The 24,607-nt window shown below is 36.3% G+C and overlaps 1 protein-coding gene across 3 annotated transcripts in view; it reads left to right on the forward strand.

Annotated features, from left to right (window-relative positions):
• SRP54 (signal recognition particle 54) overlaps positions 1-23,328 on the forward strand; it is a 45,978-nt gene extending 22,650 nt beyond the window's left edge. For all 3 annotated transcript variants that reach the window (XM_032621556.1, XM_032621557.1, XM_032621558.1), the window contains 9 exons: positions 6,533-6,683; positions 7,760-7,908; positions 8,219-8,319; positions 8,807-8,893; positions 12,180-12,253; positions 12,464-12,572; positions 17,447-17,617; positions 19,865-19,960; positions 20,833-23,328. In XM_032621556.1, the coding sequence (XP_032477447.1) occupies positions 6,533-6,683; positions 7,760-7,908; positions 8,219-8,319; positions 8,807-8,893; positions 12,180-12,253; positions 12,464-12,572; positions 17,447-17,617; positions 19,865-19,960; positions 20,833-20,924 (1,030 nt within the window). In that variant the 3' untranslated portion in view covers positions 20,925-23,328. The remainder of the gene's footprint in view (positions 1-6,532; positions 6,684-7,759; positions 7,909-8,218; positions 8,320-8,806; positions 8,894-12,179; positions 12,254-12,463; positions 12,573-17,446; positions 17,618-19,864; positions 19,961-20,832) is intronic.
• Positions 23,329-24,607: the final 1,279 nt, after the last annotated feature.

The raw sequence follows: 24,607 nt of genomic DNA on the forward strand, positions 1-24,607 counted from the left end.
GCAGTGGTTGAGAGTCTGCCTGCTGATGCAGGGGACACGGGTTTGTGCCCCAGTCTGGGAGGATCCCACATGCCGCGGAGCGGCTGGGCCCGTGAGCCATGGCCGCTGCACCTGTGCGTCCGGAGACTGTGCTCCGCAACAGGAGAGGCCACAACAGTGAGAGGCCAGTGTACCGCAAAAAAAAAAAAAAAAAAAAAAGCAGCAAGGGAAAATCAACAAATAATATACAAGGGAATCTCTGTAAGGTTAACAGCTGATCTTTCAGCAGAAACTCTGCAAGCCAGAAAGGACTGGCAGGACATATTTAAAGTGATGAAAGGGAAAAACCTACAACCAAGATTACTCTACCCAGCAAGAATCTCATTCAGATTTGACAGAGAAATTAAAACCTTTACAGACAAGCAAAAGTTAAGAGAATTCAGCACCACTAAACCAGCTTTACAACAAATGCTAAAAAATTCTCTAGGCAGGAAACACAAGAGAAGGAAATGACCAACAAAAACAAACCCAAAACACTTTAAAAAATGGTAATAGTAACATACATATCAATAATTACCTTAAATGTAAATGGATTAAATGCTCCAACCAAAAGACATAGACTGGCTAAATGGATGCAAAAACAAGACCCATATATATATACTGTCTACAAGAGACCCACTTCAGACCTAGGGACACATACAGACTGAAAGTGAGGGGATGGAAAGAGATATTCCATGCAAATGGAAATCAAAAGAAAGCTAGAGTAGCAATTCTCAAATCAGGAAAAATAGACTTAAAAATGACTATTACAAGAGAAAAAGAAGGACACTACATAATGATCAAGGGATCAATCCAAGAAGAGGGTATGACAAATGTAAATATTTATGCACCCAACATAGGATCCCCTCAACACATAAGGCAAATGCTAACAGCCACAAAAGGAGAAATCGACAGTAACATGATAACAGTAGGGGACTTTAACACCCCACATTCACCAAAGGACGGATCATCCAAAAGGAAAATAAATAAGGAGACACAAGCTTTAAATGACACATTAGACAAGATGGACTTAATTGATATTTATAGGCCATTCCATCCAAAAACAACAAATACACTTTCTTCTCAAGTGCTCATGGAACATTCTCCAGGATAGATCATATCTTGGGTCACAAATCAAGCCTTGGTAAATTTAAGAAAATTGAAATCATATAAGTATCTTTTCCCACCACAATGCTATGAGACTAGATATCAATTACAGGAAAAGATCTGTAAAAAATACAAACACATGGAGGCTAAACAATACGCTACTAAATAACCAAGACATCACTGAAGAAATCAAAGAGGAAATAAAAAACTACCTAGAAATAAATGACAATGAAAACAGGACAACTGAAAGCCTATGGGATGCAGCAAAAGCAGATCTAAGAGGGAAGTTTATAGCAATACAATCCTACCTCAAGAAACAAGAAACATCTCAAATAAACAACCTAACCTTAAACGTAAAGCAATTAGAGAAAGAAGAAGAACAACAACAAAAAAACCAAAGTTAGCAGAAGGAAAGAAATCATAAAGATCAGATTAGAAATAAAAGAAAAAGAAATGAAGGAAATGATAGCAAAGATCAATAAAGCTAAAACTTGGTTCTTTGAGAACATAAACAAAATTGATAAACCGTTAGCCAGACTCATGAAGAAGAAAAGGGAGAAGACTCAAATAACCAGAATTAGAAGTGAAAAAGGAGAAGTAACAACTGATACTGCAGAAATACAAAGGATCATGAGAGATTACTACAAGGAACTACATGCCAATAAAATGGACAACCTGGAAGAAATGGACAAATTCTTAGAAAAGTACAACCTTCCAAGACTGAACCAGGAAGAAATAGAAAATGTAAACAGACCCATCACAAGCACTTAAATTGAAACTGTGATTAAAAATCTTCCAACAAAGGAACTTCCCTGGTGGCGCAGTGGTTAAAAATCCGCCTGCCAGGGGGCTTCCCTGGTGGCGCAGTGGTTGAGAGTCCGCCTGCCGATGCAGGGGACACGGGTTCGCGCCCCGGTCCGGGAAGATCCCACATGCCGCAGAGCAGCTGAGCCCGTGAGCCATGGCCGCTGAGCCTGCGCGTCCGGAGCCTGTGCTCCGTAACGGGAGAGGCCACAGCAGTGAGAGGCCAGCGTACCGCAAAAAAAAAAAAAAAAAAAATCCGCCTGCCAATGCAGGGGACACGGGTTCAAGACCTGGTCCAGGAAGACCCCACATGCCGCAGAGCAACTAAGCCCGTGCTCCACGACTACTGAGCCTGCACTCTAGAGCTCACGAGCCACAACTACTGAGCCCACGTGCCGCAACTACTGAAGCCTACGCTCCTAGAGCCTGTGCTACACAACAAGAGAAGCCACCGCAGTGAGAAGCCCCTGCACCACAACAAAGAGTAGCCCCCGCTCACTGCAACTAGAGAAAGCCCGCATGCAGCCATAAATAAATAAATAAATAAATTTATATTTTAAAAAATCTTCCAACAAACAAAAGTCCAGGACCAGATGGCTTCACAGGCGAATTCTATCAAACATTTAGAGAAGAGCTAACACCTATCCTTCTCAAACTCTTCCAAAATATAGCAGAGGGAGGAACAATCCTAAACCCATTCTTCGAGGCCACCATCACCCTGATACCAAAAGCAGACAAAGGTGTCACAAAAAAAGAAAACTACAGGCCGGTATCACTGATGAACATAGATGCAAAAATCCTCAACAAAATACTAGCAAACAGAATACAACAACACATTAAAAGAATCATACACCATGATCAAGTGGGGTTTAACCCAGGAATGCAAGGATTCTTCAATATATACAAATCAATCTATGATACACCATATTAACAAATTGAAGGATAAAAACCATATGATCATCTCAATAGATGCAGAAAAAGCTTTCGACAAAATTCAACACCCATTTATGATAAAAACTCCCCAGGAAATAGGCATAGAGGGAACCTACCTCAACATAATAAAGGCCATATATGACAAACCCACAGCCAACATTATTCTCAATGATGAAAAACTGAAATGATTTCCTCTAAGATCAGGAACAAGACAAGGTTGCCCACTCTCACCACTATTATTTAACATACTTTGGGAAGTTTTAGCCACGGCAATTAGGAGAAAAAGAAATAAAAGAAATCCAAATTGGAAAAGAAGTAAAACTCTCACTGCTTGCAAATGGCATGATACTATACTATATAGAGAATATACTATACTATACTATACTATACTATATAGAGAATCCTACAGATGCTCCCAGAAAACTACTAGAGCTAATCAATGAATTTCGTAAAGTAGCAGGACCCAAAATTAATGCACAGAAATCTCCTGCATTCCTATACACTAATGATGAAAAATCTGAAAGAGAAATTAAGGAAACACTCCCATTTACCATTGCAACAAAAAGAATAAAATACCTAGGAATAAACCTACCTAAGGAGACAAAAGACCTCTATACAGAAAACTATAAGGCAATTTTGAAAGAAATTAAAGACGATACAAACAGATGCAGAGATATACCATGTTCTTGGATTGGAAGAATCAACATTGTGAAAATGGCTATAGTACCCAAAGCAATCTACAGATTCAGTGCAATTCCTATCAAACTACCAACAGCATTTTTCACAGAACTTGAAGAAAAAATTTCACAATTTGTATGGAAACACAAAAGACCCTGAATAGCCAAAGCAATCTTGAGAAAGAAAAACGGAGCTGAAGGAATCAGGCTCCCTGAGTTCACACTGTACTGCAAAGCCACAGTAATCAAGACAGTATGGTACTGGCAGAAAAAACAGAAATATAGATCAGTGGAACAGGATAGAAAGCCCAGGGTTAAACCCACGCACATATGGTCACTTTATCTATGATAAAGGAGGCAAGAATATACAATGGAGAAAAGACAGCCTCTTCAATAAGTGGTGCTGGGAAAACTGGACAGGTACATGTAAAAGAATGAAATTAGAACACTTCCTAACACTATACACAAAAATAAACTCAAAATGTATTAAAGACCTAAATGTAAACTCTTAGGGGAAAACATAGGTATAACACTCTATGACATAAATCACAGCAAGATCCTATTTGACCCACCTCCTAGAGAAATGGAAATAAAAACAAAAATAAACAAATGGGACCTAATGAAACGTAAAAGCTTTTCACAGCAAAGGACATCATAAAGGAGGTGAAAAGACAACCCTCAGAATGGGAGAAAATACTTGCAAGCGAAGCAATGAATAAAGGATTAATCTCCAAAACATATAAACAGCTCATGGAGCTCAATATCAAAAGAACAAACAATCCAATCAAAAAATGGGCAGAAGGCCTAAAAATACATTTCTCCAAAGAAGATATACAGATTGCCAACAAACATATGAAAGGATGCTCAACATTTCTAATCATTAGAGAAATGCAAATCCAAACTACAATGAGGTCTTCTGCCCATTTTTGGATTGGGTTGTTTTTTTGTTATTGAGCTGCATGAGCTGCTTATAAATTTTGGAGATTAATCCTTTGCAAGTAAGTCAGAAAGAGAAAGACAAATACTGTATGCTAACACACATATATGGAATTTAAGAAGAAAAAATGTCATGAAGAACCTACGGGTAAGACAGGAATAAAGACATAGACCTACTACAGAATGGGCTTGAGCATATGGGGAGGGGGAAGGGTAAGCTGTGACAAACTGAGGGAGTAGCATGGACATATATACACTACCAAACGTAAAATAGATAGCTAGTGGGAAGCAGCCACATAGCACAGGGAGATCAGCTCGGTGCTTTGTGACCGCCTAGAGGGGTGGGATAGGGAGGGTGGGAGGGAGGGAGACGCAAGAGGCAAGAGATATGGGAACATATGTATATGTATAACTGATTCACTTTGTTATAAAGCAGAAACTAACACACCATTGTAAAGCAATTATTCTCCAATAAAGATGTAAAAAAAAAAAAAACTACACTGAGGTATCACCTCACATGGTCAGAATGGCCATCATCAAAAAATCTACAAACAATCAGTGCTGGAGAGGGAGTGGAAAAAAGGGAACCCTCTTGCACTCTTGGTGGGAATGTAAATTGATACATCCACTATGGAGAACAGTATGGAGGTTCCTTAAAGATATAAAAGTAGAACCACCATATGACCCATCAATCCCACTACTGGGCATATACCCTGAGAAAACCATAATTCAAAAAGACACATGTACCCGTGTTCATTGTAGCACTGTTTACAGTAGCCAGGACATGGAAGCAACCTAAGTGTCCATCGACAAATGAATGGATAAAGAAGATGTGGCACATATATACAATGGAATGTTACTCAGCCTTAAAAAGAAATGAAATTGAGTTATTTGTAGTGAGGTGAATGGACCTAGAGTCTGTCATACAGAGTGAGGTAACTCAGAAGAGAAAAACATACCGTATGCTAACACAGATACATGGAATCTAAAAAGAAAAAAAAGGTTCTGATGGACCTTGGGGCAGGACAGGAGTAAAGATGAAGACGTAGAGAATGGACTTGAGGACACGGGCGGGGGAAGGGTAAGCTGGGACAAAGTGAGAGGGTGGCGTTGACATATATATACTACCAAATGTAAAATAGATAGCTAGTGGGAAGCAGCTGCATAGCACAGGGAGATCAGCTCTGTGTTTTGTGACCACCTAGATTGGTGGGATAGGGAGGGTGGGAGGGAGACGCAAGAAGGAGGGTATATGGGGATATATGTATACGTATAGCTGATTCACTTTGCTATACAGCAGTAAATAACACAACATTGTAAAGCAATTATACTCCAATAAAGATGTTTAAAACATTGCTTATAAAAGGGTGTTAAGTGGAAAAGCATGTTTAAAACACTATGTAATACAAGTTCAGTTATTAAAGAAAATGTAAAAAAAATTGAGGGATTCACAGCTCATTCAGAAAAGATACACAGCAGAATCACACAGGATTTCAGGCTTCCCTGGTGGTGCAGTGTTTAAGAATCTGCCTGCCAAAGTAGGGGACATGGTTTCGAGCCCTGGTCCGGGAAGATCCCACATGCCATGGAACAACTAAGCCCGTGCGCCACAACTGCTGAAGCCCGTGTGCCACAACTACTGAAGCCTGCGTGCCTAGAGCCCGTGCTCCACAACAAGAGAAGCCACCACAATGAGAAGCCCGCGCACCAAAACGAAGAGTAGCCCCCGCTCACTGCAACTAGAGAAAGCCTGCGCACAGCAACCGAGACCCAACACAGCCAATAATAAATAAATAAATATGGGGGCTATTTATTGTTTTTAAATAAATTTATTTAAAAAAAAGAATCATACAGGATTTTGTAATTGGAAAACTGATTACTGCTTCATGCTGCTCTAGAAGTGGGTTGTTATATTTAATACTTATTAGATTTTATACTTCTAAATTGAAATTGTGATCATTATGACTTTTCCAGAGTAGATTAAGGGTGCACTAACAGTTTCCAAATTTTTCGTATTTGGAAGTTTTGCTGCTAAGTCATTTTTCCATGTTAAATAGCTATACAGAAATGGATCCTGTCATCATTGCCTCTGAAGGAGTGGAGAAATTCAAAAATGAAAATTTTGAAATTATTATTGTTGATACAAGTGGCCGCCATAAACAAGAAGACTCTTTGTTTGAAGAAATGCTTCAAGTTGCTAATGCTATAGTAAGTAGCTTAATTTATCAACATTATTAAGACTTTGGTTAAATTAATTATAAATCCTGATTGAGTTTATGAACCATATAAATTATTTTTTGTCTGTAAGAAAGATTCCAAGTAATATATTTTTATTTTGGGCTCCTTTGTCTGTATGATAAGGACTTAATCTTCTGTACATTAATATGAAATTTTCATGAGTATTGAAATATTTCCTTTCTCACTTAATCATCTTATTAGTATGTATAAGAAAAAGTAACAAGCAAAAAAAAATGAGAACCTTTAATAGCTGTTGAATTTCCTTTCTGTAAATTATTTAAATTAACTTAAAAACATTTGCCTTAGGTGAATTTTGAAAGATTTTTAAAATGAAGCATTTAAAAATATTAATAATCATTTAGTGTCTCTTTAAAATTGTGATGGAAATAACTTGGGAAGAAGTGGTTTATAGGTAATCTATAGCACATATTATGAACCCATGTTTTGCCATTGAGGTGTTGGCAGTAATTCTTTGGTTAATGATTAATACTAATACATTGTTTTGTTTTGTTTAGCTGTGCCATTATTTTGACCTAGGTGAGCAGACCTAAGGGGAATATCCTCATCTGTCCTTTATTTATTTTGCTTTCAGCGCACACTCTTCTACTTTTTTTCTCTGATTTACTGTTGCTATTGCATTTGTCTAGAGTGTGATTCCTCTAGATCATTGCTTAACTTTTTCCTCTTTATTCAGGCCTCAGCTCAAATGTTACCTCCAGACAGGTCTTCCCTGACCACCCTACAGAAAGAAACCTCTCACACCTCAGAACTGATTTTCTCTGTTCCATTTTAATTGTTGTACATCTGAAATGTTTATTTGCCTATTTTTTTATTTGTCTCCAGTGATTAGAATGTAGGTTCCACAAGGATAAGGATTTTCTTATTCATCTCTTTGACTGAGGACATAAATGGTGCCCAATACATAGTACTCCCTCAGTAAATACTGATTGATTGAATAATTATAATAAATATTTTTTATAGCTTCTAATGATGAAATTTGCTTAAGGTCAGTAAAAATATATATCTTTTCTATTTAAATTTTCTAGCAACCCGATAACATTGTTTATGTGATGGATGCGTCCATTGGGCAGGCTTGTGAAGCCCAGGCTAAGGCTTTTAAAGATAAAGTAGATGTAGCCTCAGTAATAGTGACAAAACTTGATGGTCATGCAAAAGGAGGTGGTGCACTCAGTGCGTAAGTATCATTGATGTTATTGTCCCGTGTCTTGGGCTTAGTGTGTGTGTGTGTGTGTGTGTGTGTGTGTGTGTGTGTGTGTATTTATGGCTTTCTTATTAATCATTTAAAATATATTCCAATGGTGGACATAGTATGGTCTGTAAAAGAAGTTTAAATAGAAACAGAATTTTGGAGTACCTCTGATACAGTTCTCCTTTAGCTAGTGAAAAGAAACTTGAGCTATGTACCTTTGTCTAATTACCTTTAAAATCTTCTAGAAATTTGTTTTCCTTTTTGAGGTTATTTTGTGTTTTCTTTTTCTTTGCAGAGTTGCTGCCACAAAAAGTCCAATTATTTTCATTGGTACAGGGGAACATATAGATGACTTTGAACCTTTCAAAACACAGCCTTTCATCAGCAAACTTCTTGGTGTGTACAGTGGTGGGGATATAGGAAAACCTTCAAGAAATAGTATGAATTTTTAGGACAGATTAGGATTTTAATTCTGCCCTCTCGCTAACTAGCTCAGGAAAATAATTTTCTTCTATGATTTATCTTCTTTACCTGCAAACTAAGGATGGTGGTTATCTGCTTCCTGTAGTTAGAGTGGTAAAATGAGCTATTAGATGGAAAGTTCCTTGGAGAAGTTTTAGAGCTCAATACAGAAGCATGTGGTTGTAGTAATAGCAGTGATAATGGCAGCAAAACTTTCATAATGTCTCCAGGTGTTTGAGAGCATGGAATTTGGAATTAAACCCTGGGCTGCAGTTCCTGCTTTGTCACTTAACGTCTCCAGCTTCAATTTTTCACCTGTGAAGTGCCTATCTCACAGGCTTATTATGTATGTGCATGCATTTTGCATAATGTAAAACAGATACACTATTAGTTATTAATTTTACTTTTTTGGGTCTTATAGGTATGGGTGACATTGAAGGACTGATAGATAAAGTCAACGAGTTGAAGTTGGATGACAATGAAGCACTTATAGAGAAGTTGAAACATGGTATATGAGTAGCAAAAAGCATTTGATCTCAGATGACTTACCTGGATTTCTTTTGATAAAGCTGTAATTTGTTTGAAATGATACATCCATTAAAGTCAATTCTTCAAATGTTTACTGTTTTAGATTTATATATAAATCATTTTAAATCTCAGGCATCTAAGCAATTATAGAATGGAGTGTTTTTATTTTCTTTCTTGTAATCAAATTGCATTGATTAAAATTGAAGCTTTCATTGGGTTCCTTGGAGTAAAACATGTTAAAAGTACATTAGAATACTCTCTTCTGATTTGTTTGTTTACTTATAAATTTTATATTTATATGTAATAAAACATATAAAAAGAAATTTAAAAGAATGAGATTAAATACCCACACATGTTTTCTTTACTCCACATTGAAGTCAACTCCTATTGAAATGTGATTAAGAGCTCAAGTTTTTTAATCTAACATGTGACTTTTTCAAATTACTTAACCTCGGACTACCCTGGTGGTCCAGTGGTTAAGACTCCACGCTGCCACTGCAGGGGGTGCGAGTTCAATCCCTCGTCAATGTCCAGAAGCATTTAACATATTATTGACCATTTCTGTTTTTCTCAAAATGGTATTACTCTTAATTTCCATGGCCACGTACTATCCTGCCTCTTTGCTCCTTCTCATTCATCTTGTCAGGTGCCTATGCCTTTACTTCTCAAATGTTGATGTTTTCCAGGGATCATTCTAGGCCATCTTCTTTCTCTGGAGCTTCAGACTCATATCTGTATGTTTAGATGCTTAGATCTTCCTTAGACATTTAGTTCAGTTTATCCTTGTCTTCCCATCCTAACCTCCCACCCCAATGTTATCATCTATGAATTTAACATCATTTGTCTTGTTGCCAAAGTCAGAAATTCGGATGTTGTCATCAACTCATCTCTTCCTCACTCTGCCCAGTCCTTTTCCGATTAGTCATCAGTCCTAGTGATTCTACCTCCTAATTATCTCCATTCCATCCCCTACTTCCCAGCAACTATGCAAGTTCATCTCTTATCTAGATTGTTTATTCTAAGTCTTTTAACAGATATTCCAGTTTTTTGGACTCTTCCCCTTGGATCAGTTTTTTATACTTCAGCCGAAATGATCTTTCAGACATGCAAATTTGATCCTATTACCTTTCTTAAAATCTTTCAGTAGCTTCCCATTTCCCTTAGAGTAGTTTTGAATGACTCCACTATCTAACCCACATCTTCCGAGTCATGTTTTGACACTATTGTTTTTAGCATTCCGTGTGCTGGTCATGCTGAATTTCTATCAGTTTCTCACATGTACGCTGCTGTCTCTGCCTTTGCCCTTGCTGGTCCCTTTGCCTGTTAGGTAGTTATCCTCTCTTCTTCCTACTTCTGTCCTTCTTTATCCCAGCCAATGGCTAACTCCTACTAATACTTCAAGTCTTTCCTTAAATGTGCTTCAGGGACATTCTACCTTATCCTTAGACTAAGTTAGAACCCCCTACTGTATGTTTCCATTGGATCCTGTAATTGCTGTATGAGTCATCACAATGATTTGATGTCTGTCTTCCCTGCTGGAAAGTGAAGGTAGGTTTCATAGCTGTGTTCTTCCTCTTTTATGTTCACAGTACCTAGTACAGTTTCTGGCACTTAGTAAGTCTTTAGTAAATATTTGTTGAATGAATGAATCTATCCTTTATTGCCTGATTCTTTCCCCCTGCTACTACCACACTAAACTGGGTAATATATTCCTCGTCAGTCTGCTTTCTGACTCCTAGATCTCTCTTTATATCTCTGCATTTTGCTTCTGCGTCTAACATTCTACTCATTTCTGTTATCACCAAGGGCCTCCTGATTTCCAAATGTAGTGACCTTTGTCTTTCCTCTTGGCTCCCAGTACTTAACAGTTTTATCTGCCTTTTATATTTTCAGACTCTTCACTTGGGTTCCATGACAGTGGATTTCTTATATTTATCATAGCTTCAGTTGTCATTTCTGTATAATATGTATTTTAGCCTTAATCTTCTCTACCACTGTTTTATTTTGCATTTCTAGCTGCCGGCTATAACATTTCTTTTAAGATATTGTACTGCTACTTAAAATTCAGAATGCCTAAAACCAAACACCATTTTTGTTTATATCTTTGGACAAAAATAGAAAATAATCTTTCTCCTTTGTCTTGTTCTTTCTGTTTTTCTCCTTAACTGAATTTACATAATGATGAAATGCTCAGATTCTAAGAATATCATCCAATCAACTTTGACAAATGCACAATAATCTACACTCCATCAGGAAATAGAATATTTCCATTACTCTAGAAAGTTTGCTTATTCCCCTTCCTAGTAAATACTTCATATTATAGGAATCCTAGAGTGTATCTTTTTTTCCCACATGGTTTCTGTGACTCAGCATAATATTTTTGATATTCATCCAGGTGGTTGTACTCACCTGTAGCCTCTTCTTTTTTTTTTTTTTTTAATTTATTTTATTTACTTTTGGCTGCATTGGGTCTTCGTTACTACACACGGGCTTTCTCTAGTTGTGGTGAGAGGGGGCTACTCTTCGTTACAGTGCATGGGCTTCTCATTGCGCTGGCTTCTCTTGTTGCAGAGCACGGGCTCTACGGGCCTGGGCTTCAGTAGTTGCGGCCCGTGGGCTCAGTAGTTGTGGCTCGCAGGCTCTAGAGCGCAGGCTCAGTAGTTGTGGTGCTTGGGCTTAGTTGCTCCACGGCATGTGGGATCTTCCCGGACCAGGGCTTGAACCCGTGTCCCCTGAATTGGCAGGTGGATTCTTAACCACTGTGCCACCAGGGAAGCCCATAGCCTGTTCTTTTATTGCTGAGAGTAGTATTTCATTCAGAGTCTATCCATTTTCCAGTTCATGGACAGCTAAGCTGTGTAAGAAACTCCACATAATCTTCTAAAGTGCTTTTGCCCATTTTACAATTCTCATCAGCAGTATATGAGAGTTCTGTTTGTTCTACATTCTCTTTAACTTTTGGTGTTGTCAGACTTACTAATTTCAGTTATCCTAGTAGGTATAGTTTGTCTCCTTTGTTTTCACGTTTCCTGTATTTATGTCCATTTTCTCTGATAGAATATGAGCTTCTCTAGGATAGGATCTATCTGTCTCCACTGTATTCATCCTGTGATCTTGTGTGTAGTAACTGCTCAGTGAATATTTATTGATTGGATATTTTATAAGTGTGCTTCAAGATGAGCCCATGATTAAGGGAAATCATTAGGTTTTATTGACTGGAAATGTTCATTCTCTAATATATCTGCATCATTTATATTGTATTTCAGGTCAGTTTACGTTGCGAGACATGTATGAACAATTTCAAAATATCATGAAAATGGGCCCCTTCAGTCAGATCTTGGTTAGTTATACTAAAAAGTTTTTTTCTAACCTCTTTTGTTTTTGTTAAAATTTCTAAGAACAGATACACTTGCTTTAATTATTTTAATATTTGGGTAAAAATAGATACTTTTAAAACTTAGTATTAACATTAAAGCCATTAGTTAAATGTGAACATTCTGAACAATTAATCTCAAGCTATTATTGATTTTATGTTTAATATATCTTTTAGGGAATGATCCCTGGTTTCGGAACAGATTTTATGAGCAAAGGAAATGAACAAGAGTCAATGGCCAGGCTAAAGAAGTTAATGACAATAATGGATAGTATGAATGATCAAGGTAAGGTGGTAGATTATTTGACTTGGAGGACAATGTTCTGAATATCAGTAAGTTGAGAGTTTAACTATGTTCTTGTGGACAAGATGGGGAAAATTTAGACTGAAAGATTATTGTTAGGGAGATTTCTAGCTGCTTGAAAGCTCTTGCTCAAAGGGTTGGGATTACTGGGTTGACCTCCTCATTGAGAGAAATGTCTAGTATAGTGCTTCTCCAAATGAGTTCTGTGGAGAGAACACAAGTTCTTTATGGTGTTGATAGAAATAACTTAAAAGGGGAGTTCTGTAGTCAAATAAATTTGGGGGAATGCTGAGTTAAAAAAAAAACACTAGTAAGTTTATTTATTGTATGTCTCCTCAGAGCTCTAATATGCTAACATGAATTGGGAATGTGTAAGAGAGAGAGAGTTTATGCAGTGTTTACCAGCTTACTTTGCTCTGTAACTCTCAAGGTTTGGTCTTCTCAAGTACACTGCTCTATCTCTAATCCTACATTATCCCTTTCTCCTGTACTTTCAGGTCCTCAGCCCATGAATATCTCTAGACCCATGACCTCTTTATCTTTTTCCCAGTATTTGTAGCACCCTTTCTGATTGAACCCAGCAGGCATGCCAAACATTTATCACCCTTTTGTAGCCCTTCTACTCTTGATCTCTGTTCTTATTTACAAAGAAATACAGGCTTTTGGCATTGAATTATTTCAGCTTTTGGCTGATTTATCTATGAGATTGTGACAGCCACAAACCATTCTTAAAGCTTTTTCAAGGACCTCTCTCCATCAGTAAAATCCTCTGCTATATCTGCAGTCTCTCCTTACCTACTGACTTTTTTCCCCCATCAATATATAAACATTCTTTCTTAAGTTCACAATTTCACATTTTCTAGGCTTCACTTCTCCCGCATGCTTTTACTCTGTCTCTCTTTTCAGTCAAACTTCTTAAAAGAATGGTTTGTGTTCCCAAACTACTGAAATCTGACTTCTCTCCCCACCATTACTGTGAAATAGATCATACAAAGATTTTCAATAACCTTCCACTGGTCTACTCTAATGGATACTCTTCAGTTTTTTTCTTGACCTTTATAACATTGGATGTTAAACACCTTTTTCTCTTGGTTTCCATTATACCATCTCTCCATTTTACCCTTACCTTTATTGGTTTCTTTTTTTTGTTTGCTTGTTTTGTTTTGTTTTGTTTTGTTTGTTTGTGTTTTTGGCTGTGCTGTGTGGCTTGCAGGATCTCAGTTCTCAGATCAGGGATTGAACCGGGGCCACGGCAGTGAAAGCCCAGAATCCTAACCACAAGGCCACCAGGGAACTACACATACCTCTCTTGTTCACTTAGTCTCTTTCACTGGTCTCATCCTCACCCAACCTCTTAAATGAATATATGCTACAGTTTTCTGTCCTCAGCTAGTGTTTCTTATCATTCTGCTCAGTTTTGAATAATTAATCCACATCTATGCTTTGTCTACTACCTGATTATTTTTTGTAGTCTCTACGTCTTTCCTGATCTCTAGGCCTTCATAGTAACCCAAATAATGTTTCTCTCTCATCTGTGTATCTTCAACACTATTAAAAGTTGTGCAGGGCTTCCCTGGTGGCGCAGTGGTTGAGAGTCTGCCTGCCGATGCAGGGGACACGGGTTCGTGCCCCTGTCTGGGAAGATCCCACATGCTGCGGAGCGGCTGGGCCCGTGAGCCATGGCCACTGGAGCCTGCGCATCCGGAGCGTGTGCTCCACAACAGGAGAGGCCACAACAGTGAGATGCCCATGTACCGCAAAATAAAAAAAAAAAAGTTCTGAATGTAGAATTAATAACTGCAGCCATATCTAGAGTGTTTATTCTGCCCTAGGTACTGTCCTGAGCACTTTACATATTTTAACCCACAACAACTCTTAAGGGACAATTCTGGGGTCAAAATCCAATCTAGCTGTTACAGATTAGGATACAGGGAAGTTGAGTAATCTGCCAAAGGTCACTAGCTAGGGAATGGAGAGGCTGGGCTTCTGGCTTGAGAGTCTATACTCTGGATCACTTCCTGTCTAGGTGCTCACTGAATGGTGGACAGACATCTCTATTACACGTTTGAGAGTTTTCTGAGGTACATCAGTTCCAAAATGTAGTGCTTCTGCTTTGGTGAGTGACACTTCCACCTATCTATTCAGTTACCCAAGCTAGAAACTGGGGTCAACTTAGATTTACTGTCTAGTCATTCTATTGATAATGGATATAGAGGTATTGAGATGCCTAACTTTTCTCCTTTCAGTTGTGTCAGTTTTGCTTCGTGTATTTTGAAGCTCTTTTGTTGGGTGCATACACATTTAGGATTGTTATGTCTTCTTAGTGAATTGACCTGACCCTTTTATCATTATGTATGTAATGCTCTCCTTTGCCCTGCTCCACTTTATCTGATATTAATGCAACCACTCCAGCTTTCTTTTAATTAGTTGTTTGTATTATATATCTTTTTCTATCCTTTTACCTTTAACCTACCTGTATCATTATATTTGAAGTGAGTTTCATATTAACATGTTATGTTTTTTCTTTTTTAATAATTCTGATAATCTTTTAACTGATATATTATTTATATATTAGGATTTAAGTTCTGCCATTTTATCTTTTGTTCTGTTTGTTCACTCTGATTTTTGTTCTTTGTTTTCTCTTTTCTATCTTCCTATGGATTGTTTGAACATTATTATTCTATTTTAATGTATCTGTATGTTTTTATGATTCTTTGAGTAGTTTTCTTAGTGGTTGCTCTAGGTATTACAATATATGTACATACTTAACTTATCACACTCCATTCGTATCAGTATTTCATCACTTCAAGTACAATACAGAAACCTTAACATCACCTTAGACTTAGTGAGTTATACTTCCTAAGTATTTCTCGTATCTTCTCTCTCCTCTTTGTCTCTATATCCCCTGAATTAGTTCATACACTCATCATTCCTTACCTGGATTGCTACAGTAGCCTCCTGACACTTCCCTTTCTCTTTTTTCACTCTTTTTTTTTTTGCGGTACGCGGGCCTCTCACTGTCGTGGCCTCTCCCGTTGTGAAGCGCAGGCTCAGCGGCCATGGCTCACGGGCCCAGCCACTCTGCGGCACGTGGGATCTTCCCGGACTAGGGCTCGAACCCATGTTCCCTGCATCGGCAGGCGGACTCTCAACCACTGCGCCACCAGGGAAGCCCTTTCACTCTTTTAATCTGCCTTCCTCACTGCCACAAGAATAATCTTTCTAAACATAACAATTCTGGGATCGAAATCTTTCAGTGGCTCTATGTTGTCTTCTTGATGAATTCCCAACTCCTAAGCCTGGTGTACAAGTTCTGTTATAATTTTGTCCTTACTTACTTTTATAATCTCTTAAATCTCTCAGCTCTTATCCATGCATTGTTCCTTCTACACAAAACTAGTTTCATTTATTCTAGGAATCCATGTTCTGCTTCCTAGAATATCCCTTGCTCTTTTCTCTTCTTTACTTATACTTGTCCTTCAGGACTACACAGTTAAAGAGAAACCACCAGCATGGAGCCTTTCCTGACTTCCTTTCTTCTTTGAATTATGCCCCTTCTGCTTTTTGCTTAACTCTCTCCTATTGCTTGCCAGGATGTGCTGTTATTCGCTGTCTTCTTTCTCTCACTCCATTTGAGCTCTTGCAAGGAATATGATACACATTTTCTAAATATTTTATCATGAAGATGTGGCTTAAAAGCTGCATTTATGAAATGGATTTAGAGGTTTTAACAGACTATAAGTTTATTATGAGATAATTTGATCTTTATTTGTATTACATGAGTAATTAGTCTTCCCCTGGATTTCAGTTCACTTCTGGACAATATGCTTAGAGGGCATAGACAAATTAGAAAATGTAGTTAGGAAATCAGCGTGGTAAATGGGGTGCTAAACCATGTTATAAGAGGAACAGTCAAAAGAGTTGGATATTTGTCACCTGGAGAAAATTCACAGGAGACATCATGGCTCTCAAATAATTTGAAAGCCTTATTCTTTATACCTGGCAAGGAGACATCTATGCAAAATAGGAAGGAATGTCAGGCAAACATATTTCATTTTAATATGTGAAAAGATTTTCCATAATTACGGGTATTAGAATGGCATAGATTGACTTATTTTGGATAGTGGGTCATCTCTCCTGGGGTTGTTAAATCAGAGTTAGGTGATCACTTATTGGGGGATATTGTGGAGAGAATGCAAACATAATAGAAATTTTGTTCCTGAGATTGTATGCAACTAATGCCATAAGAAATGTACCTCGTATTCTAAGAGTTATCAAAACACTGGAAGGAATTAACTCATTCTTTACGTTACAGAAGGCGTTAAAAAACTAGTAGTAATTACTTGATTATATAGGAAATATACAATTATTCTGTTGATTATAGATAGAACCTACCTACTTCTACTTGCTTATATGCCTAAATTTATGATTTAAAGGATAATAGTTATTTAGAGCTAAGGTAAGCACTTTTGTTCCTCTTTGAAATATACCTTATACCTCTGGCATATACTCTGAGGAGCAGTTGGATATGAGATATAGAAAGGGTGGACAAAGAAAATTTTTTCAAAGAAAAATTTTCACAATGTTCTATTTTACTTAAACTGTAGGGTGAGTAGATGTGTATTTGTTTTATTGTTTTTATAGCTTATGGATATTATAAATATTCTTTTGAATATATTCCATGTTTAATTTTAAAAAACCAGATGAAGACACAGCAGATGATAACAACATTTGTTAAATTTGGTTGGTGGTTTCACCACTGTATTTATTTTCTCTGTATAAGATATTTGCATGTGACTGCTTTGACAATGAATGTTAATTGTGTGTACGTGAAAGTTATTGACCCTTGCCTACAGAACTGGACAGTACTGATGGTGCCAAGGTTTTCAGTAAGCAACCAGGAAGAATCCAAAGAGTAGCAAGAGGATCAGGTGTGTCAACGAGAGATGTACAAGAACTTTTGACACAATATACCAAATTTGCACAGATGGTAAAAAAGATGGGAGGTATCAAAGGACTTTTCAAAGGTAAGAAAAATAACAAGCTCATCATTAGTTGACACACTGAAAGGAAAGAAAGAGGTTGAGAAACTAAAAATTAAAGCCAGGGAGTACTGCCAGTATTAGAAAATACACTGCTGAATTTCATGTTATATTCAAGTACTTCCAGGATTTATAATGCAATCTGTGATTTATCTGTTTTCAGATTCAAGGTAATAAATGCTAATATTTAAAAAAAATCACACTTAATGACTTTATTTTTGTGACGTTATAGTATATATTAAAGAAAATTTAGAGAATATAAGGAAATATAAGAAAAAAATTTAAAACACCCATTACCTTTACTCCCCAGAGAATCCCATGGGTCTTATTGCAAATAACATTTGATATAACTAATGCTTTTTCTTTTCAAACATCATGACTCTTTTTCCATATTGTCAGATATTCTTCAGAATATAACTTTTAACCACTGAGTACTATTCCAGTTACGCATGTATCTTTGTTTAGCACAATGCGTCTTTGTTGGATGTTTAGGCTGATTTCATATCAGTATCAGTTCCTGTATTAGTTTCTGTGCAGTCTTCCATGAGGCCAGGGATTTTGTCTGTTTTGATCATAAATATAGTAGATGCAGAATAAGTTTTGTAATAATTCAGTATTTCCAATTTAATGGTCAAATGTTTTTCAATATGTTTTATTGATTACTCACGTATAACATTTCTTCGTACATTTATTGGTTTGAATTTTCTTGGTGAATTCCCTCTTACTTAGGTTACTTGTCCATTTGTTTTATTTTTTCCTTATTGCTTTGTAATAACTCTTTAAAATTCTTGGACTATACCTGCAAATATTTTTCCCAAAATTTCATTTGCCGTTCATTTTTATTTTTAATTAAAAATGAAGTTTTAGTTTTTTTAATTAATTAACTAATTTATTTATTTGGCTGCATCAGGTCTTAGTTGCGGTATGCGGGATCTTCGTTGAAGCATGCGGGGTCTGTCATTGCAGCACACAGGCTCTTTGTTGTGGCGCGCGGAGTCTAGAGCACACAGGCTCAGTAGTTGCAGCATGCAGGCTTAGTTGCCCTGCAGCATGTGGGATCTTAGTTCCCCGACCAGGGATCAAACCCACATCCCCTGCCTTGGAAGGCGGATTCTTAACCACTGGACCACCAGGGAAGTCTCTGAAGTTTTCATTTTTAACGCAGCCAGGCCTTTTGGTTTGGTTTATTTTATACTCATAAAAGCCTTCCCCATGTTGATACCACAGTAGTCACCTATACTTTCTTCTACTTGTTGTTGTTTTTTTTTTTAGGTTTTTACTCTTTATCCCACCTAGAATTTATTTTGCTGTGTATTGTCTAAGGTAAAAAGGTAAGTTTGTTTTTCCAAAGGGTTAAAATCAACTGTCCTAGCCCTCTCTTTAAGGTTTTTTTCTATATCATAAACACTATTAAGGTGAATTTATTATTTAAGAAATATTGATTAGGTAAGCTCCAAAGATGAATAATACCACTGAATAGCTTTCTAAAAAAGATGGGTATTTACATAAGTTTTTATCACGTTTTTAAATTTTTTTTATTTTTTTATTTTTTTTTTTGTGGTACGCGGGCCTCTCACTGTTGTGGCTGGCCTCTCCCGTTGCGGAGCACAGGCTCCAGACACACAGGCTCAGTGGCCATGGTTCACGGGCGCAGCCGCTCCGCGGCATGTGGGATCCTCCCAGACTGGGGCACGAACCTATGTCCCCTGCATCGGCAGGCGGACTCTCAACCACTGCGCCACCAGGGAAGCCCTATCACATTTTGTCTTTGACAGTTTCCTTACTTTCCTTCCCTACTATATCCTATTTTCTTTTTTGTGACAAGGGAGAAAAGTTAGACAAACAAGTTTAAAATTGGTTATAATTCCTAACACCACATATTATTTCAGATAGTGATTTATAAACACATTAAGTCACACCGCAACGAAGAGTAGCTCCCACTCGCCGCAACTAGAGAAAGCCTGAGCGCAGCAATGAAGACCCAACGCAGCCAAAAATAAATAAATAAAATAATTTTAAAGAAAAAGAAAGTCCCTTAATATTGAGTTTCACTTGTTCTTTCTCAAAAATATGTATGAAATTGGGATAAAGAGTAGAAGGGGAATATGTACAAATAGAAATAATTGTGTTAGAGTGATAAGATTATAGGTTTTTTTCTTTATATTTACTCAATTTCTATGATACCCTGATTATATTACAGTCTATATTGACTCAAAACCTTTTTTTCTTCAGGTGGTGACATGTCTAAGAATGTGAGCCAGTCACAGATGGCAAAATTGAATCAACAAATGGCCAAAATGATGGATCCTAGAGTTCTTCATCACATGGGTAAATACAAAGTTGTCGCCAGTTGCTAATACTTGGTTTAGTTTATAAGGGTTGAGTTTTAATATGCCTTTTGTTGTGATATGAAAATCTGTTCAAACAATGTATGATTTAAGTAAAAGGGCCATCTAACTTCTAAGTTGAATGGTTGTAACAGTGCTGTATAAGCTGAGGTTTTATTTACTCCTCTGCTGCTGTTTGTGATTTTTGAGCAAGCTACTTAATCATCTTTTGTTAATGCTTGTTCTGGTGACCTTTTTCCTTAGTTTAGAATCTGGATAGTTTCGTTGATTAGACTTTGGAATTATATAACGATTTTGAAAACCCAGTTCCACTTTTACCATGTAACCTATAAAAAGTTCTTTAAACTTTCTGAACCTCACTTTCCCCTTCTGTAAAATCACAGGCAATAGCTCGTCAGGAAATTATGATGATTAAATGAGCTAATAGATAGGAAAGCATTTAGTACAGTTCTGGGCATAGAACAGATGTTCAATAATGGTGAATTGTTTTCTTACTTTAAGTCCTATGAAATAACTACCCCCTATCCCTGCCCCAAATTATTACTATTTACAAGACTCAGACTCCCCAGGAAAAAATTTTTGTTTAGATTTACTGACTCCCTACTGTGTGACAGGTACTGCTCTGAGATCTCTTCATGTAGTATGTATTTCTCATAATGTGATGAGGTAAGTTATTCATTCTCTTTTATAGATGAGGATACTGGTTATAATACAAATTTTTATATACTTTAAGGCTGATGCAGTCAGAACCCAGTATATTTTTTTAGAAGTTCAAGTACTTATTGGGCAAAAGTAACAAATGTTTCAAGTTGTGTTTAATAATTATCTGATTTTATTCTACTCTCGCTCTAGGTGGTATGGCAGGACTTCAGTCAATGATGAGGCAGTTTCAACAGGGTGCTGCTGGCAATATGAAAGGCATGATGGGATTCAATAACATGTAAAGAAGATGCCTTAATTTAAACTGACTCAGTTGATTACATTGTTTGCTGAGACCTCAGAGTTTCCCTCCTTTTTGCAAACAGGAAATAAAAGTATTTTTCTTGTCTGTCTTGCCCCTTTTCTTTCTCTCTTCATCTTTTTTCGCCCTCCTTTTCTTTTTCCTTCCTTCCTTTTTCCCTCCCTCCCTTTCATATAAGGGAGGAATATATGGTTTTTCTGGAAATCATTATATTTTTGCTTTAGATTTTCTTCTGTTAGTTTTCAGCCATCATAACACTTCTTAAGTTAAACAAATCATGATGTAAAATTTTAGTATTGATACTTAAAAGTTTTTAATTGTCTCAAAGGCCAAGCATTGCATTTGTAAACAGTCCTGGTCAATAGTTACATGATGTCTCAATAAAAGTGCTGTAAAATAAACTTCAAAGTCGTTATAAGTTAAGGGGCTGTTAACTTTCTTTATGGCTTAAAATTATCAGTGTATCATGTTAAAAGGCAGACAGAGAAGCTAATATTTAAAACTGTTCTCATAAGTGTACCTTTATTGGGACATATGATAGAGTAACCTAACCATTAGTATTAGGAATTTTTGTTTAACTTGGAATAATCAAGATAGTTTTGCCATAGAAAATCTTAGGTCTGCCATTTAAATTGAAATTGTGAATTTGGTTACAGTTCACAATTTAATGTTTTGTATATAACTTGCATTTTTTTACTTCATATTTTTGAAGCCTTAATGGCAATATTTGATTTTCTTGAAAAGCCAATTTTGTTATGTTTCTTACATACCAAAAATCTGCTTGAAGAAATTGATATACTTTGATGATAATAGCTAATGTATAGACCTCCTAATGGGAATATAACTGCAAATATTAGGCTGTCACTATTATATATTAAAAATAATGAGACCATGACAAGATTGACTTGGTTGTTGGTTACTTTGGATTGCTGCACAGTTCAATTAGGACAATGGCTTTTCAGTAAGTTATGGAATTTATTTAAAATACTAGAATAATTATTATACCTACTCATTATTGACATCATGAAGATAATGGATGTGGTATAACAGTGCATTTTGTTTTTTTTTTTGCGGTACGCGGGCCTCTCACTTAACAGTGCATTTTGAACTAGGGTGAACTGATTTTGAACTAGGATGAACTGATCTTCAGCAAAGAATTGATTTGTAGAAGTAGAAGAGAGTGAAAGAAATAGCTAGTTTTTATAGTATTAATTTTTTATAACTCAAGTGTTTTAAAAGGGTCTTAAAATCCAAAATATCTTCAGAAAATAATTACATAGAGAATGCAACCGATTTTCTTGTTTATTTGGGCAAAGATTTTATATCCCACCAAATCATTTTCACCAGCCAAAAACTTTAATATCCCTATAAAATATTTGTATACCCTGTAAAAATTACATATCTTGTGTTCTGCGGAAATGTCATCACAAGGTCCAGCTACAGAAATTTGACAATAGAGAAAATATTGTTCTCCAAATTAGTTTCTTATTAAACTGATGCATACCATCTTTTCTGGGCATGCATTTTTGTGATTTCTATCCTCAGGGTACCACTTTTTCATTTTGACCAAAAAAGGAAATGAAACACTTGGCCAAACTGTATGGCTTTGGGCATTGTTGTTAGTATTTTTGGGTGTGATGCAAATTATATTTTTCAGAAGCAAAAATAACAGTGGCAAAGGACAACTAAAGGTCCAGAACATGTAGTTCAGCTTCTATTTCTCTTGCCTCTTCTATAAAATGAGGAAATTGGGGATGTTCTCTGAAATTCTGATTCCATTAATTCCTCAACCTGGCATCTTTTTAGTTACAAAAGCTATCTTTCATTTCTCACAGTTTCTATCAAAGTACTCATTTTTTGAAAGTGTAAGTACTATATACCAGAATTAAATTCTTTAATAATTTGAACAAATGTCCTTTTATTTTTCACTGTTGTTAAAATTGGTTCCTTAGCTTTTTGATATATGTTCTATTTCCAACTTAGAGCACTAACTAGATCTAATATCATACAACATTGCATTCTTCTTGGATTTTATTATAATGTTACTTAAATATGTACCAACATAAAATTAGGTATAATTTCTTGCATTTACAATGCTTATGTAATTTTAAAACAAAACCAAACAGAACTTAATTATCAGAAAACTACAGTACCTAGAAAAGGCAAATTAATAATTTAATCTGATGGATGTCAGTGTTCTGAAAGTATCGTATTTGCTAGCATGTAAAATATAAGGTGTATACACAATGCATTGCAACTTTATGGAGGAATTTTTTGGAAAAAAATAATTACTTTTCATCATGTAGTAAAAGCAATTTTAAAGTGTGTTACATAAACCATTATATTGTTCAAATAAATACAGTGTGTCATAATGTGAGAAGTCCTAAGTTCTGATATGCAGTAATATTGTACTAACCTTGAATAGACATATAATGCACATAGCTAAAAATAAATGTATTGTTATCAAAAATACTGATATAGAGAAGGGAATAAGACCAGGAAATTTACTAGAACTAAAGTTTCATCATGCATATTAATGTTGGAAAAATTACTATAATATTAATACCTTATGTCAGTGAATGTAGAGGTTCTGAAAAGTAAACCATAATATAAAATAAAATTGAATGATTTTCTTTTACAGGTAGCTTTAGTACCTATAAACAAAAATTTGAGTAAAAAATGGAACAAAGTATTTAAAATAAATGTGAAGCAATTTCAGCTTGTTGATTGTGTATGCAGTAAAAGCAAATATTTTACTATAATAAAAAATAATAGCAACCACAGAATTTGAATGAGCCAGGGAGAACCATGGCTAAATAACAACTAAATGTAAATAAGTTTTGGTCTTCCTTAAAACCTGGCAATAATTATTAATAAAGCCAAGTAAGGTGCATATTCAAAACTAGGAAGCCATCATCACAGCTCAAATCTGTTTCTGTTCATTGCTGGCATTCACTGGATTAGAAACATAATCATCTTCAAAATTCTGCTCTAAACTCCAGTTACCATGCTCTGAACATTAAGCTATTGCATTACAGTTAAACCTAATGCCTTTTTTGCTTCTGAGCCATGAGTTACAGGAATGATGGATTTATATCTCAAATTTTGAGGTATTAATTTAAATTTTACTTCTAGATCACCTGTATAGTCTGTGACTTGTTGTTGATGTGATGTGAAATTTTGCTATGAGTCTTTTCCCAACACTTTGCAATTAGGGGTAGATAACAATTTATTTGTGCTCATTGTTGAGTAATTGCTAACCCAAGCCTCTAGTCCCTATCCTTCTCTACTGACCTCTTGTCTGTAATATGGGCATATTGAGTACAAGGTAATTTTTGGATGCTTTTAAAGGAAGCTGGTAAATTATGGCACATTTCTTTTGGTAGTATTAATGTGGTGCATACAAGCTGTTGAGGTTGGCATGCATGTGCTACTGTTTGCAACTCTCATTACTTTTCTTTCTCTTCATTCAAAATCATTATTTGAAGTGCATATAGATCTTTTAGCTTCATTTGGCTTAAAAGTTTCTCTCATTAGCCTAAAACAATGCATTTCTTTTTTTTTTTTGCGGTACGTGGGCCTCTCACTATTGTGGCCTCTCCAGTTGCGGAGCACAGGCTCCGGACGCGCAGGCTCAGCGGCCATGGCTCACGGGCCCAGCCGCTC

Source organism: Phocoena sinus, chromosome 2 (assembly GCF_008692025.1).
Source record: "Phocoena sinus isolate mPhoSin1 chromosome 2, mPhoSin1.pri, whole genome shotgun sequence".
NCBI lineage: Eukaryota > Metazoa > Chordata > Mammalia > Artiodactyla > Phocoenidae > Phocoena > Phocoena sinus.